Raw genomic sequence first — 17975 nt, forward strand, 5'->3', positions numbered from 1 at the left:
AGCTGCTATAAACATTCAGGTGCAGGTGTCTTTTTTATAGAGTGTCTTTTGTTCTTTTGGGTAGATGGCCAGTAATGGGATTGCTGGATCAAATGGTAATTCTACTTGTATCTCTTTAAGGTATCTCCTATATTACTTTCCACAGGTGAGACTGGCCTTTATCAAAAAGTCCCAAAACAATAAACGTTGGCATGGATGCAGAGAGATACGAACACTCATACACTGCTGGTGTGTTTAGTTTTTGAAGCTCAAAGTATATGTTACAGTACCCATGCTAGCCTGCCTGTCTCTGCCAGGAAAGGACGCACGCTGATGTAGAATTTGCTCACTATTTTTGTCATTATTGTTGATTATGATAGAGCTGCGGTCCCCAACCTCCGGGCTGCTGATCAGTTCTGGTCCGGGGCCTGTTAGGAATTGGGCTGCACAGCAGGAGGTGAGCAGTGGGCTAGCGAGCGAAGCTTCATCTGTATTTACAGCCGCTTCCCATCGCTGGCATCACTGATAAGCTCTGCCTCCTCTCAGATCAGTGGCATTAGATTCTCACAGGAGTGTGAACCCTACTGTAAACTGTGTATGCGAGGGATCTAGGTTGCATGTTCCTTATGAGAATTGAATGCCTGATGATCTGAGGTGGAGCTGAGGCGGTGATGCTAGCACTGGGGAGTAGCTGCAAATACAGATGATCATTAGCAGAGAGGTTTGACTGCACAATAAATGTAACATGCTTGAATCATCCTGAAACCGTTCCTCACCCCCATCTTTGGAAAAATTATCTTCCACAAAACTGGTCCCTGGTGCTAAAAAGGTTGGGGACCGCTGTGATAGAGGACATAGGTTTCAATTAAACATAGAATGATATAGCTGTCATTCAGATAGTTGTAATTATTGGTCATTATAAAGAGGGACAATTAATATATAAGGGAAAATATGACAATGCATGAGGGGAAAATCAAGGCATGGGATCTAGTAAAAACAGTTCTCACCTTCAGAATTATGGATTAGGAAACTTTCGTGAGTAATATAATGAGTACTACAGAAATAACACTTTTCTTTGTTGTCTTTGGGGAATTCTCTTATTTTTGTGGCATTATTGTATTTCAGAAAATAGTAGTTCAGAAAACCAAATACCTGAAATGCTGTCTAAAGTGTGAAGGATTTAGAAGGAAAAGTACACCTCCTGTCTAGGTAAAACATGAAAGAGATCTGCACCCCCTTCCTCCACCTGTTCAGTTCGCAACACTTCGGGGTGGCTGGCTGACCTGGGGCAGGAGAACTTGACCTTAACTGTGGTGGTTTGGGAGCTGCCCGAGGGGATACATGGCTACAAATGGGTTTTAGGGATGGGGGTTCTCCTGTGCACGGTTGCGTCTGTAAAGAAATCAAGCTGTGATGTGAAACCGAATCTGCATGGAAGTCAGTGAGATGAAGAGATGCTCCAGTAATCGTTGGAGCACAGGTCAGATAACTGTACTTGTGTAATTTTCTGGGGGGAAATTCTTCGAAGTCTTTTTGATGAGACCATGACGAAAGGCATGTGAGTGAGAATTCCCAAGTCCTCTGAAATATTTTCTTTATTCAGTTCTAACCCAAGGACTTCAAAGAACTCCCAGAGTCACAGTCTAAGGCATAGCTGGGAGTAAGAGTCTGAGCAAGGCCAGAACTGTGCTCTCCAGGGTTCTCAGTTGCTTGGGAAATTTGTTGCTTTAGCTGGTGGCAGCTGAGGTGACTGGCTAACAGCTGAGTGATTTTGCCCCAGTTGGATGTGAGCCAGATGTGAGCAGAGCACTGGAGATGGGGAAGGAAGTGGATTCAAAGTCGGTTGGCTGGTTTGTCTTGGCTCCAAGCATGCTTACACCTTGCTTAGCACAGCATGCTTGTAGCTATAGCAGGAGAATCCGGAAGAGCATTTCTGAGCTCTGTATAAAAGGCATAAGTACTGCTTATAAGGGTAACAAAGATATATAATATTGATTTTACTCTGAGCAAGGCCAAGTCTTGTAGGAAGATGGAATAAGTGAGGTATAGGCTGGGAATCTGAGTCCTTATCCCCAGAGATTTCAGGTTGCTTCTGATTCCACTGTCTAGACAAAACCATCAGAAGATGCTGTCTGGAAATGAGAGGAAGCTCTTCAAATGCAGAGGCTAAAATGTGCCAGCCTGTGCTGTGAGGCCTGGGACACTGATATTTCCAGACAGTTACAGGGCAGCGTTATCTACTGGCTGCTTGATACTCAGCTTCTAAAAAACTTTGCTGTATTAACTTTGCTGACTTCCTGGGTACCGTATGGGATCCTCACTCATACTCCTTGTAAGGAGTGACTGAAATCACTGTTTGGCAGTCTGGTGGCGTACGGTGGCCAGCGTGACTTGTCTCACATGCTCTTACCTCGCCGTGCTGATGTTGTAAAATCTCCAGCCAGCTCCACTGGGTGGCTGACCCAGATTACTCATTCATTCATTCAATGAATATTTATTGACCATCTACTCTATGTCAGGTGCTGTTCTAGGCACTGGAAATAGACCAGTGAATAAATCAGACAAATCAATAAAGGTTCCGTAGTAAAGGTGACATTGAAGCAAAGACTTGAGTAGGGAGGGAATGGTTCCATGAGGATATCCTGGTGAAAAGCACTTTAGGCTGAGGGCACAGCAGTGAAAAGGCCCTGAGGCAGGAACAAGCCTGGTGTGTTTAAGGCCTCAGAGAGCAGTGGTGGGTGAGAGCCAGGAGGGCCTTTGTGGGCCATTGTCAGGACTTTGGCTTTACTCTGAATGAGCGGGGAATCCAATCAAGGGTTTGGAAGAGGGGAATGACCTGATCTGACTTTTTACTGTGAAAGTTTTCAAACCTTCACTGCCTTATAGAAAGGAAAGAGTATAAGGAACCCTTATGTACCCATCACCCAGCTTCAGCTATTATGTTAATATTTCCATATGCATTTCTACAGGATGAGGACTATTTTAAAAAGCCTAAGTATAATGCCATCATATTTTAAAAGTTAACTTTATTGATTTAAATAACAAGAGTTTGAATTGATTCATACTTCGAAGGTTGAGCTGATGAGACAGGTTTGATGTGACATGCGAGAGAGGAGTCAAGGAATGGCTGGTAATTAGAGCCCTTTTCATAGCACATTTGCTGAAAGACTGCTACGCATGTACTTCAAAGCAGGTTTTAAAGATTAACATCAAGCATCTGGCTTCACAATTTTTAATTTCTTTTCATCATCATTATCCAATGCCATCGCCTCTCCAGATAGGGAAATGTTGTTATTCTTATTTTCAAATGAGGAAAATGGTACAGAATTACTTACAGATTAAGTCACTGGGTCTAAAGTCCCTTAGATATGGTTTAGAAAATCTTGGTAAACTTGGAGTGACTTATTCGAACTCAAAATTTCTCTGGCACTATTATCTTTTCTTGCCAGTGGGAAATTTGGGCAGACAATTAGGCACATGTCAGGACTGATTTACTAACCTCCCAAGCTACTTTTAAATATTCCAAAGGACATCACGGAACCAATTCTACATAATTCAATTTAAATAAATTCAAAAGATGTATTGGCTGCCTCCTATTTACTAAATGTTGCTTACAAGGATGTTGCTTTCATGTAACAGGTATGAAACTTGCATAACCATGAATTGCAATGTGTTGTGTTGGGAGCCAAGAAGATGTGGGTACAGGTGTAGAGGTAGCAAAGTGAAATTGAGTCTGGATTTCTCCAGGCTCACAAAGGCTGAGAAGGGTAGTCTTTTCGGGAAACAACATGAGACAAGGCACAAGGGTGGGCACAGGCATGGCAGGTTTGAGAACGGCATGCAGTTGCTTGCTGGACTACAAAGTATGTGGAAGGTGGGTGAAGGAGCAACAGGAGATGAGTCTAGAGAAAGAGGCTGAGGTGTTTCAGAGAGCACTTTGCATGTGTTGCCCTAAGTCGAAGAGATAATAATTGCATGTCCAAACTCCAAAACTCCAAGCAAGTCAAGGAATCGCTGCCCTCGATAGGTCATAGCACACACATCAACCCAATCTTCTCTCGCTGTGAGATCCATGTGATGCACAGCTCTGTACGTATCCCGGTGTATGTTCCCAGGGTCTCCAGATGACACTGTCCGCAAATGTCGTCTTTGCTACACTGCAGAATGATCTCCTGTCTTCTTAGAAGTAAGCAGGACTGTTTTTCTTTGTTGCATCAGCAGCAACAGTCTAGTTTGCTCTTTGGCCTTGTTCACTGTAGGGTGGATAGGAAAATCAGAGAAGAGTAACCCTAAAGATTTAGATTTAACTTCCGCATCTAAGAGAGCCCTTAGCACCTACCCAGTGGTATCAAAATTTCTGGTCCATGATTATGTTTCAGAATTTGGTCTTGCCACTGATGAAGTTGTTCTGTGGAAAAGAACCTCTCTTCATTTTACACCATATCCAAATCATCTTTTATTCCGGAATCATTCATTTGCCTTAAAACTCTTTCCAACCATGTGCACTAACCTGGACAATGCCACAATAGATGAATTATGTTTACTTTGTCTTTGATATCTCAGCTATTTTTTCTTCTATTCATGTTCTCACCTGAATTATAGTTGACAGAGCCCAGTGAGCTAAGAATATGTCAAATATAGGGAAGTGTTTCCCCACTTTTTCTTTGTCTCTTCATTTCTTCCTTCCCTCTGGTTTCCTTTCTCTTCCTGTTTTCTCATGCCTCATATTAGAAAAATGACATTTTTAGTGGGAAAGTCATTTTAGCGGTTAGAAACATAATGGCTATTACCGACAACTACCTCTGATGGAATGGGCGTTTGTCATCACTAATCGGTCACGGGAGTGCTGAAAAGACTTAAATGCAGAGCTGCCACCTCTTCCCAACGCATCTTTTGTGCATTTTATTACTCTCAGGAAAACGTTGATAAATGGGCTGTGCTCCTGTGGGACACAGTGAAGAAATTCTAGCTGGCTACAGATGCTGCTGTTGGTCAGAGGCGTGAGAGAGAATTGTGGTCACACAACTGTAGATAGAGCCAGGAAGGAACTGAGGACACATAGTTGTAATTTCTCATTTTACAGCTGAAGAAACTGAGGCCCAGAGAGCTTTGGTGACTTCCTTCAGCCATGCAACTGCTGTTGGCTGCTTTTTGTCCAGAACTCAAGAGTTCTGACTCAGTCTAGAACTTTTTACCGCAATACCCTGCCCCCATTGCTGTGTCCTGAAGTTTATCACATTTGCAGCAACGCGATCCCTAATGATGTGCAGGTTCCGAATAATGTTTGTAGGAAAAATTTCCATTCGGAATTCTGGACATGTTCACGTGGAATTTTATGTGATGACATACCGGTCCTATGCCTTGGATAGGATCATAAATGAAATGACTTATAGATCACATTCAAAAGCAGGCCAGTGTTTAAACAGGGTTGTTTTTGGTGTTTGGAGTTCTGTGTGTTCGTGTTAGTTAGTGGGTCTAGGATTCTTGCCTATAGTGCATTTCCCGACTCCTACTGGAGTGTCTGCTTTCCAAGGCTGGCCGCCTTCTCTTCCTTCTGGGCTCCTTTGTCTTACTGCTCCCTGCCCCACCCCCCTCCTTTTGTATCTGTCCTTTGTCCCAGTGCACTCCCTGGCTGGTCTTAGCTAGATGCTCACTCAATGCTGTTGAACACATGAATGAATTTCTTAGTAGTTCTGCAGGAAAGTCAATTTATTAGTCTCCTACTAGAGTGTCATACTTTCTGTGCAAGTTAGACTGCCAGTCAGACTTTCTGAAAAAGCAGGTGTGGTGTCAAACTGTAGCTCTTTCTCTTTTGACTTACCTTTTTTCTGTCATCTATATGCTTTGTTTCTTGCATCTTTGAGCTCCTAGAACTCACCATTCATTAGCACTTGTAACAGATTGGTGTGAGTAGAGAAAGGAGAGGTGATGAAACTCAAATTGGGTCATTTGGTTACACATTAGTAACTGATAAAAGATAAAAAGATATTGACTAAATGAGGTTCTCAGGGAACTTTTGCCAGACTATTCCTGTTTCCCATTAGTGTGGAAAATCAACACTTGCTTGTATTTTGGGGTGCAGACATTTTTCCTGAGTGAGTGGAAAAACCTCTTGACATTTTACAGGGAGCCTTAAATTTTGCATGGTGGATGCTAATGTTCTTTGTGCATGAAGAATTTCAGAACTCGTGTACATGAGCATTAATGATGCATCATTTTCTATTTGTGAGTTAAAATAGACATTTTCTGTAATCATATTTTTAGGAAATATTCAAACTTTCATCAAGTCATTCTCCTGTTTGACCATCAGCTCCACTGACTCTGTTTTCATGGAACTCAATAGAGTTCTCAACCTTTGCTGTAGAAATTAAATTAGCATTTTACCTCAAAAAATATGATTGGCCTTGTAGTAAATAACTGTGGGCATTTTCTATTGGGATTTAATATTTCTGAGTTTAGGGATGAGAACTGAGGCAATGACTTTGTTTTCAGATGTGAAATACTTTGCCCTTGGCTTGTGATGCCTTTGGGTGGAGTTCCCAGGGATTCTGTTCTCTGGGGGGAGCCTGGCTCTGGGGCAGACTGCCTGGGTCCTGGACTTCTCTGTTTCCTGATTGTATGACTTTGGTGAGTTGCCTCATCTTTCTGTGTCTTTGTTACGTGATTTCTAGAACAACTGGAGTTATAATGGTACTTACTGCGTAGAGTGGTTTTAAGTGTTAAATGAGTTAATACATGCAAAGCACTTGAAAGAGTGCTTGCCATGACCATCAGTTTCAGGTGAAAATTTGCTTGCTTTCTTGGCCAGCCCCTTTTGCCCTGTTAGACCAAGGGTCATACTGGGTTTTCTAGAAGTCCAGGGTGTGGCCTGGTCTTTGGGCAGAAGCTGAAATAGCAGCTATAACTTCCTCCCTAGATAATTTCAAAGAGCTGCTTTGAATTGCATACTCCACCAGTCATTTTTTGGAAGAAGTTTTCTTCTGCACCTTTTAGGGAAGAGCATTGTAATCTGTTTATTAATTAAAAGGCCCAATTAATAAATATAAAATTAAATGGATATCATATCATTACATGGAGACTATGAGGTAAGAGATAGATACATCAAATTTTCAGATAAACAGTGTGTAAGAGCTAAAGTAACTTTCAAAATGTTTGAGAGGACCTATTTTGTCATGCAGAAAGCAATTTTTAACCTGCCTACCCTATCACAAAACTACTACATGGTTGTGTTCTGTCCAGATCTGGCCCAGGACTCATTTAACTTGAGCTTTTTTAAAAACGAGGTTCAGGATTTTCTTCTTCAGACTCTACCATTTTAGGTAGAGTCCATTCTTTCTAAGAACATCTATTTACTTCCATGAAAAATAGAGATTATGTAAAAATCTAATTACAAAGTTGCATGGAGATTAGAAATACCCACAAGGTGTGTTCAGATCATAGATACAAACCACCTTCAGCCTAAGTCCATCCATACTGATATTTAAAGCAAAGAGAGGTACGCAAGAACCATAGTCAGACTGATTTGTATGTTAGTATACATACAAGCACCAATAATGGGTTTCTTATTACCTTGATACAGGCTTCTGTTATAGCCATGCTTCTTACAAAGTTGCTCTTAGTTCTTTATTGATTAATTTATTCAGTAAGTGTTTCTTGGATACATTCTATTTGAAAAGTGCCATTCAAAGTGCTTCAGGGATGACTCAAATGCTTAGAACATAATACTCTAAGAAGGCTTACAGCCTGGTTGGGAAAACAAGGCATACAATATGGAAGATAGACTTTTACTTATTCCACAACCATCTATTGGATGCTTGCTATCGTCAGCATGTGTTGGAAACTGAGAAACAAAGATGACTGCGGTAGAATCTCTTTCCCAGAGACTCACTGTGAATACATAGTTACATGATGATGGTGAGGACTCCAGAATAGTTCTATACGTGATGCTTGGGTGGCACATGTTAATTCAGTTCAGAAAGTCAGTGGCTACTACCTGAGAAGGAGGGATTTTCACTCAGGAGGTTTTTGCCTTTTGGCCAAGATAGGAAACAGTGTGGGTGAAGGCCAGCAATGTACTAGCTTGGTCAGGGCAGGGTGACACATGAAATTAACCATCACTGGGAGGGTAGAGCTGAAGAGCAGGCTGTGGCCAGATCACAATGGGCTGATGCTAAGTCTGCATTTATCCCTTAGGCCAGTGGGTCTTAGTCTGAAACCTTTTGGAGAGATGTTCATGGACTTCAGGAGGCCTGTGAATGCCCTAAGATTATAAGCAAAATTTGCACATCTGTAAATAAGGCTACTTTCCTGGGGTTCACCATCCGAAGAAGATTCAGAAGCCTTATGGTGAATGTTGAGGAGAAAGGAAGGATTTTGAGAGTAGTGGGGTTGCCAAAGTCCCTGCTGTGGTGGAGATTATGGTATATGGGGAAAGACAGATGATTAAACAGAGCACAGCAAATGTTGGCCCTTTGCCTCAATCATTTATTTATGCACTTGTTTGTCCAATGCTAAGTTATTTTTATGTTAAGCTTTTTTCAAGGGGCTGGGGAAAATGAAGCTTCCATTTCACTGGGCTAGACAGACAGTAAAATAAACACACTGAAATCCGGTTTGATGTCTGATAGTGGTAAGTGCTATAAGGGATGCAGGTAAACCAATGTAACAGGGTGGAAGGTAACAGTAAGACCAGTTTCAAATGGTCAGGGAAGCTGCTCTGAGAAGGTTCCAGGAAGCATGTGAGGGAGAAGTTGCTGAGACTGGGCGTGTGGGTTGAGCAGCAGCCGTGGCTGCACCTGGAACTTGGTGGGCAAGAAAGGAGATGAGGGTGGAGGGACGGGCAGGGACGGATCATGCTTGGTCCTTCCGGGCCACCCAAAGAACTTTGAGTTTTGTTCTTGGGGTGGTGGGAAGCTGCCAAAGGTTTTGAGTAGGGGAGTCAAAGGATCTCTGCTGTATTAGGGAGCATTCAGGGTCCAAATAATCTAGCCTGAGGAGTCAGCAAAACTCCCTGGAGGAAATGATGTTTAAGCTGAGGATAAGAAGGAGTCATTCAGGGGAGAGAAAAGGTATTCCAGGCCGAGGGAGCGGCATGAGTGAATGCCTCGGTGGATCATAGGGCCAAAATAGAAATGCAGGAGTAGGAGCAGCCTTTCTGGAAAAGATACTGATTTTAGTTTTGCGTGCATTAAGTTTGAGCTTTCTTTGGTTTGTTCCCAAGGAGGTGCAGAGTGTACAGAGTAGGTAATTAGCACATAGGTCTGAAGCCCCGGAGCCGTTAGGTGCGGTTGGGTGTGGCTGAGATCCCACAAAGAGCAAACGTCAGCCGAGAATGGCAGAGGGCTGAGCGCAGAACCCTGTGGAACACTGCCATTTAGGAGCCTGGTGGAGGAAGAAGAAACTGCAAAGGAAACGGAGGTGGAGTGGTTGCCAGAGACAGAAGCCAGTGTCTAACTAGGTGCCGAGAGCCGTGGGGAAGACTTCAAGTGCTCTAAGAATGCAAAGTTGAACCACTGTGAGCTGGAATATGTAGAATAAGTCTTATGCATGATGTGGAACTAAAGTTTGGTTTTCCGGGATAGCTGAGACGTGTGTAGGTGATGGGACACGATGAGTATGTGGGAAGCAATGAGTGTGAGCATTTTCTCAGAGGTAGAGTTGATAAAATTTTGCTGCAGGAGCCACAAAGAGACCAGTATTGTTTGGTGCAGGAAATTCAAGAACTTGGGCTTCATTCTATATGTTTATGATTTTTTTTGAACTTGAGTTTTCCTGGTTTATCACTCTCCTAAAAATATAGGCAGAAAGTTGGGAGTTTTGTTTGTGCGTACTTTCTTTTTTATTTTTTTAATTTCAGCATATTATGGGGGTACAGATGTTTAGGTTACGTATGTTGCCCTTGCCCCGCCCCCCCCAAGTCCGAGTTTCAAATATGTCCATCCTTCGGGTGGTGCGCATTGCACTCTTTGTGTATGCAAATACCTGTCCCCTCCTCCCTTCTCCCCCCTCCCCCCTCCCCCCTGCCCAACATCCAGTAGATATTATTCTTATATGTGCATTTATCTGTTGATCAGTTAATACCAATTTGATGGTGAGTACATGTGGTTGTTTGTGCGTACTTTCTAGAAAAGGTAGTTTTGGAGTTTTCATTATATTCTCAAACAGGTCAGTGACCTAAAGAAGGTAATGATTCACAGGTAGATGCAATGAGAAGTATTCAAAGGTGAATATTGTATTTTATGACCATTCTTTGCAAGAATGCCTTTGAGGAAGGATGGGAGGCGGGAGAGTAATTCTAGTAATTCAAACATGGAGTATTATTGATCTCTCAGACAAAAATAAAAGAAGCAAGGATTCAAAGAAAGATAGGCAGATTGTTTTTGAAGAAATAATTGACTAAATTTTATGATGGGTTAGATGTTGAAGGTGCATTTAGCAAATATTTATTAAGGACCTACTGTGTGTCAGTTAAAATTGGGAGCAAATGAGATATGATCCTTGCTTTCTTGGAGTTTATTGTTTAATAGGGGAACATACATTTGTCAATAATCACCCAAATATAGGATTGGAAACTGTGGCAATGCCATGAAGAAAAAGTGTAGGGAATTTTGCGTGCACAGAGCTTTGGGGACTTGATTTGATAAGGGATCCTTATGAAGTTATCTCACTAGCACTTAATTCTTAATTAAACCACATTTCTAGAGAGTGGACATCTGTCGGTTCTTTTAATTTAGCTTAAAAAAATATTTCCTCTAAAGACCAAGGCTTTTAAAAATTTTAAAAAATGCTTGGCTAATCAGGGAAAAAATGCTTTTGGATAGCTGGTACCATTATTTATGGTTGGAAAAACAACAGTATTTGACGATGCTGAGCTTAGACTTTTCCTTTGATTAATGAAAATCTTGGCAAATACTTTTATTATGCTCTGTTTTTACTAGGTCCAAAAGAGTCCACTCTCTGGACTTAATAGGAATACTTTCAGACATCTCTTTTAATTATGTTGAATGTGTAATATCTGTGGTACATCCATTTGGAAATATTAAGTAGTTAATTGATGTAATGAAAATGGAATTAAATCAAGGTAGTTGAGTTTGCGATTTCCATAGATGCAGGGCATTCATTGATGCCCTGCCATTATTCTGTTCCTTAGCCACTTGTGTGCTTCGTGGTTGCAGTGCATTGTCACTGATGCAAGACATCCCTTCATTTCTCACTCAAGCTTCTGCCCTACTTCTTTCCAGAGATACTTTACAGGTATTCTGTATGGCTGGACATCTAATCTCTTAAATGAGTAGTTTGATAAACCAGTCAACTTCTTATCGGAGTCTTAAGTCCCCAAGATGAGAAACTGTGAAGGCTTGTTGACAATCCAATGAGAAAGGGATAAGAATTTTACAAGGAAGTATTTCAGCAAGTTTGCTAAAGAATTATTAATAGTTAAACCTTTGCTTATAATAAAGGGCTAAGGGCTCTGTCAGGATCTGTGAAGCCTCCTGTTAGTAAGGCAGAACCTGAAGACATTTTGAGTATGAAAATAAGAGTTGTTCATTTTGGTCCTATGATAATAAGGAGAAAGCAGAAGGCCTGTGAGGCTGAGAGACAGGAAGAAAGATTGACTTAAACATGGTATGGGCACTTTCTACCAAAGACAGATGTAGGGCTAAAAATGCCATGTCTGTGACAGGTGCAGTGGGCCAAGGCCAGGTAGAGAGCTGTAGGAAGAGGTGAGGCAGGAACCTGTAACTAGGCCCATCTGTTGGGACTGATCTAACCACAGGTACTCAGATAAACCCAGGCTTGTTCCTGACCCACCCTTATGGCCAGCTCTGAGCCAAGACATGGACACGACCCACTCGGTTGCTTTCCACTGCCCAGGATCAGGCAGATGTAGTCTGCATTCTGAGGACACAGTTCTCTGTCTAGTGGCAGTTGTACCAAAGTAGCCTGGTCTGATAGCTACTCAACCTGAATACTATTTCCATTGCAGCACATGGGAAGATCTCACTTGCCTTTTAGATTGATCTGGTTTATATTCTTTTTCATGACATTTTGAGATTCCACATAGAGCAAGTTTGGGCCAAAATGTTAAATTGACAATGTTATGTGCATGGATTTCCAAGTGGGCTAAAAAAGTTGCTTTATGGGTAGTAAATATGGCCTGTGTAATTTGTCTCTCTTCTTTTCGCTGCCTTCTGCTTTTATGCCCTATGTCTGTTGTTGAGTTTCGATAATCAGGGGTCATCTCAATGATAAGTGTAGATAAACTGCATTTAGCATACATCTCTGCTGTTTCTGGGGGAAATGGGATTTTGCTATTATATCTTTTACTAATACTAAAAAATTTACATATTCCATTTATATTGTGAAAATTATAACTTTATTGATTTAGTCATTGATTAATTTATTTGATACTCATATTATTTTGTTCCTTTTCTGGGTGAGGCACTGTGCTCTAAGGACTTGGCATTTCAAAGAGGGGAGTAAGACACAAGGAACTTTGCAGATATTAATAGAAATGAGAATGAATCAATTGAAAGAATACTGTAAGTAGCAGATGAGAAGTAAAGAAAAACTTGCTATAGCATTTAGAACAGGGATAAGTTATTTCAAGTTTGTGGGGATTAGGAATGGCTAGCAAGAGAGGAATTCATGCAAAAGTTGACCTAAAAATGCAGTATTCCTCTCACACTCATTAAGATGGCTACTATAAAAAACAAACAGAAAATAATAAGTGTTGGTGAGGATATGGGGAAGTTAGAACCCTTGTACATTGTTGGAGGGAATGTAATATGGTGCAGCCATTATGGAACCAGTGTGGCAGTTCCTCAAAAAATCAAAAGTAGAATTACCATGTAATCCTGCACTTATACTTCTGGGTCTATATCTAAAAGGATTTTTAATTCTTTGTGGGGGAAGATATTTGACACATTGGAAGTTTTGTCTACTCATATGCTATTCACTCACTCATTCATTCATTTAGCAAACATGTATTGAATGTTTTCTATGTGCTGGACTCTGAGCTAAGTACAACAATTAATAAAGTGTATGAGGCACTGAATCTGTCAGTATCATGCTTGCTAAACGTCCACTCCCACACCCAAAGGCACTAAGCTTCTACAGGTAAATATTCACAGAGGCTTCCTACTGACTTGAATCCAGTGTAAGACATTAGTAAACAAACAGTAAGATTTGAGGTTGATGGCGGGTGGAGTTTGACAGCATGGTGATGAAATGGAAAGAGATGTGTAAGAGAATATGAACTATAATTGAAAACTGTGGGCCAGTGCTCTCTAAAGATCATTAAAAAATGAAAAATTCCCATTCGAGGCTTCCAGCCTCAGAGATAAGTTATTTAGAATGAAAAAAATTGGCAAAGTCAGATGTACTCAACCCAAGGAGCCAATGTTTTGTGAATATTATGGCAAATGTAGTTTGAGAACCGCCACCATAAAATTGTGAACAATGTCAATGTGTGAGAAGGGCAGGGAAAGGCTATAAAATTTGAGCTAAAAGGACAGACAGGGTGTGTGAAGGGGAGGACCAGTGAGAGTCAGTGTGGCCTGGGTATTCGGGTGAACAAGAGAAGCAGGAACATGAGCTTCCTTAGCCGAAAGACCCTGGGAGCTCTGTCTCCAATTTACATTAGCCATTAGCTTATCTCAGCTTTGGTGTTTTTGGTTTTTTTTTAAATCTCATAGGAATTTTCACTCCATCATTTTTCATTATCTGTCTACCTCTCTTTCCTGTACACCTTCAAACACTCTCTTCATTCATTGAAACATATTATTGAGTACCAACTACATACCAGGCACTGTGCTGGGCTCTTATCCCACCTTTATGTGGTTGCACATGCCCAGCAAATCCTGGGTCAGTATAATATCTGCTCTCTGCCTGGTCAAATGAGAGATGCAAACTTATCTGCATCTACTTCTTTCCCTATGTCCTTCCTTCCAGTCTTCTTCAAGGTGTCTTCATCAAGGTGGTTGCTTTTACCCACGTCTTTAATCCCAACTGCTATAGCTTCCCTCTTGACTTTATTCTTCTATCCATTCCCTCTCTACCTGCCCACTCCGTTCAATCCCCATGAGGCCTTCTCGGGGTTATTCCGTTCTAAAAATCCTTTTTTGTCTTATATTCTTTAGCAGCAACCCTATCTGCATCTCTTTCCAGTCTCACCCAAGTTCTCCAAGGGGTGGCCTCCACTCGCTTTCGTCTCCTGACATTCCTCCCACTCTTCTGTCCTCCAGATTTTGGCTTGTGCCTTTAACCCTTTTACTAAAACTCCTTGCTCAGAGTCCTCTCTCTGCCAGATCCCAATTCACTTTCTCAGTCCTTGTTTTATTGGACTCTTCTCCCCCATTTGGCATTATTGACCATTCTCTTCTTGAAGCTTTCTACTTTTTAACAGCTTTTTACTTCCCCATTTTCTCAGCTCTCCTAGAACTTTCTCACTGTTCATTTTCAGCTTCTTTTCTGTGATAGGCTTCTTCCGTGGAATTGTTAAAGGTTGGTGGGCCCATCTGTGCCCCTCTGCTCTTCTCAGCCTACGTGGTCTTAAAGAGGGCTATTGAATATTGAAGAATAGTATCCTCAAATTACAGAATCAAGTTACGAAGACGGATATCCAGGGTTACACAATAACAATGACATAAACATTTGAATTGTTATCTTTTTTCAAAGATTTCAGACGCGTTCTCTGATGTTTATCAGTTCCTCTGAGTTCCAAATGCTCCAGCTGTTTTATGCTTTGTCTCTGTTTCCTAAAGACCCTTAGTGTGGTCTAGAATTGGAATGAGCATTGGTCTCTAATGGTTCCGAATTACTAGTAAATTCCTGAGAAAATGAATAAGTCTGTTGGAAATCAGCTAATTTCATCTTGTCATTTTCTGGGTAATATATTCTGGTGTAAGCCGTCTGTTTTTTAAGCAAGTTTGCAATAAACAATTTCCCCTCAAGGTTAATATAATAGGCAACACCTTTTGCTGTAACAGACGGCAAGAGGTACTGAAAGATTAGTTTACATTATGGTTCATTATTTCAAAATGTCAGAATAAAGTGGATCTGCTGCATCTCCCAAGCCTCTTATTCTTTAGAGGAGAGTGCATATTTTGCTTTTCTAATGTTAATGGATTTACTGTTGTTGTTGTTGTTTGTTTTTTTTTTCCAGGCCAAATTCAGATAATCGACGCCAGGGTGGCAGAGAGAGATTGGCCAGTGCCAATGACAAGGGAAGCATGGCCATGGAGTCTGCCAAGGAGACTCGCTACTGCGCAGTGTGCAATGACTATGCCTCAGGCTACCATTATGGAGTCTGGTCCTGTGAGGGCTGTAAGGCCTTCTTCAAGAGAAGTATTCAAGGTAATAGTGTGTTGAAAACAACTTATTCTATTTTTGATCCTAAGAGCAGATCCTAAGAGCAGAAGCAACTGGAGGAAGGAACACATACAAGCAGCCATTTGTACAAAACACTCATACCTACTAGGCCCACTAGTATCTTTGGTAGAAATGTGAGAAGAGCTAGGATCTCAGGAGAAGGAGTTAACAGATGCCAGGGCAGCTGTAGCTGAGTAATTCTGCTTTCTTCATTTGGCAAGATCCAGACAGTCTTGAGCAACTCTGCATGCAGGAGGGTTTCGGTAGCTGGGTCTCTGAGAAAAAAAGAAATGTTCTCTGTGCCCCGATTGAGAGATAGCAGATGGACATTCCTGTTTTGCAGGTAAATATTTTTTCTGTGATATGGTATGATATTAATTGTCCATGCATAATTACCTCTTTACCTTGGCCTTGTCCAGGTAAATACTCTGTTCTGATCTTTGCTCCAGACCAATTCTAATTTGGCTTGTTCTCTTCTTCCTCTCTTCTGTCTCTTTCTTGTCTCAATGGATGACATGACCTTTTGCTAAAATAAGCAGACTCAATGGCTGGTGATTTGTAATGTGGGGTGGGGTGGGGTGGGGTGGAGTGGGCAGGGGAGGGTACCATCTGTACCAAACAGTTACTTAATACCCACCTGTAACGTTTCCTTCTCCTGCCTGCCTCCATCCTTTTTCTTGTATATAGTTTACCAATTGCAGCTTCTTCAGCTACATTTTATTTCTACACTAAGAGTGTCTCTTTTCTTGCATTATATAGGATTCCCTGGGGAGACATCAATCATTTTTACTACCTAAAATATCTGCGCTAAAGATCCTTTGTCTGATAGGAACAGAGGTCTGACAGCAATTTAGGCTAACTAAATTAATTTTTTCTTTTGTCTTAAATGTGGGGCTTTTTTTCTCTTCTTATTCTTTCACCTTTTCAGCTTAAGGAAGGTTAGTCTATAAATACTAAGAATATTTCTGGTGGAGTTTTCGTGTGATTCCCTCTGTGGGGAATCAGACCTCAGTAACTTGAAAACCAGTCTGCTAAATTAATAACATGCTGATTGAAGAAGCGATTCTCATGAACTTTCTGCTACAGATCTTCACTGCCCTGATATAAGAGGAACGCTGGGGGATAATACATATTATTTATTTTTCCTTCCATTGCCAGTGAGATTTTCTTTTTTTAAAAAAGCTGTTAGTATCTTAATCAAGTAGCATGTGAAGTCAATGTGCTCCATTTTAAAAGCATTTTCTTTGACATTTATTGCTTTCAACATCTTTTGGAACTCTACTGTGAGGCTTGGACTTTTTATAAAATGAATGATGTTCTTGATAGTAAATCTTTGCACTTGTGTATGAATAAATTCTAAATATAAATTAGCATATTTATTAATTTACTAAATATATAATAAAGAAATACACAGACTATTTAATTTTACTAGCTGTTACTATCTTAATTCAGAAAAAAAGATATTTATATTTTGATTTAGGTTGACATAAGCCCTTAAACGTCTTTTGACAACCATCTTAATTTGTGGTTTTGCTGTTTATTTGAGATTATATAATCTAAAATGCCATTATTTTCACCAAGCATTTAGTCCGATAGTGAAAAAACATCTGACAGAGGTACGGTTATTGGATAGGTTCAACTACATACGTGGACAAATTTATCTGAGACTGAATTCCCTCATTAGTCAAAGTGATTTACAGTAGTGATTAGCAAAGATTTTCTGTAACGGGACAGATAGTAATTATTTTAGGCTTCACAGGCCATACAGTTTCTGTTGCAGCTACTCAACTCTGGCATTATAGCTTGAAAGGAGCCATAGATGATATGTAAATAAATTGGAGTGGTTATGTGCCAATAAAACTTTATTTATAAAAATAGGTAATGATCAGAACTGGCCTGGGGGTCATAATTTATTGACCCTTGACTTTATTTTATTTTATCTAATTTAAATACCATTATTTGTGGAAAGGGAATAAATGGTTTCCAAATCTAAAGTTTTGATTATTCATGTTTTATTGAGAACTTACTCTATACCTGTCTAGATGTTCTGAGAGAAATCAAAAAATGTGTACAAAAGACACAATCCATAATCCCACAAAATTTAGAATTTATTTGGGAAATTTATATGGGGAAGTAAAGGTACTTGTTCTCATGATACAATTAAAAAGTAATCAGTATAGATAAATTGCTACCTGTGTGACAAAGGTAAGGAAAACAATAGATGAATGTAAGAAAATATTATTAGCTATAAATGTAAAATTATTGAGATTGAAAGTAGAAATGACCTTCCTCCAAAAAACAGTAATGATATCTGCACAAATTATTTTCATCACATTTGTTCAGCATTTAGGAGCATACCACATAAATTCTGATAAAATTTAGTATTGTTTCTAAGCATTAAAAACAGAAAACACAGAATCAGTGAAGAAAATGTGAGCTTATAGAAAGATATATTTTGTCGGTATGGCATTATCTCAAGTTGAAATATTTTTTTTTTTTTTTGAGACAGAGTTTCACTCTGTTGCCCTGGCTAGAGTGAGTGCCGTGGCATCAGCCTAGCTCACAGCAACCTCAAACTCCTGGGCTCAAGCAATCCTTCTGCCTCAGCCTCCCGAGTAGCTGGG

The 17975-nt window shown here is 40.4% G+C and overlaps 1 protein-coding gene across 2 annotated transcripts in view; it reads left to right on the forward strand.

Moving 5' to 3' along the window:
* The window catches only part of ESR1 (estrogen receptor 1), a 275328-nt gene that overhangs the window by 20904 nt on the left and 236449 nt on the right, over positions 1 to 17975 (forward strand). For both annotated transcript variants that reach the window (XM_012646801.1, XM_012646799.1), the window contains one exon: positions 15146 to 15336. In XM_012646801.1, the coding sequence (XP_012502255.1) occupies positions 15146 to 15336 (191 nt within the window). The remainder of the gene's footprint in view (positions 1 to 15145; positions 15337 to 17975) is intronic.

The sequence above is a fragment of the Propithecus coquereli genome, unplaced genomic scaffold, assembly GCF_000956105.1.
Source record: "Propithecus coquereli isolate 6110/MARCELLA unplaced genomic scaffold, Pcoq_1.0 Scaffold25, whole genome shotgun sequence".
In the NCBI taxonomy this organism is placed as follows: domain Eukaryota; kingdom Metazoa; phylum Chordata; class Mammalia; order Primates; family Indriidae; genus Propithecus; species Propithecus coquereli.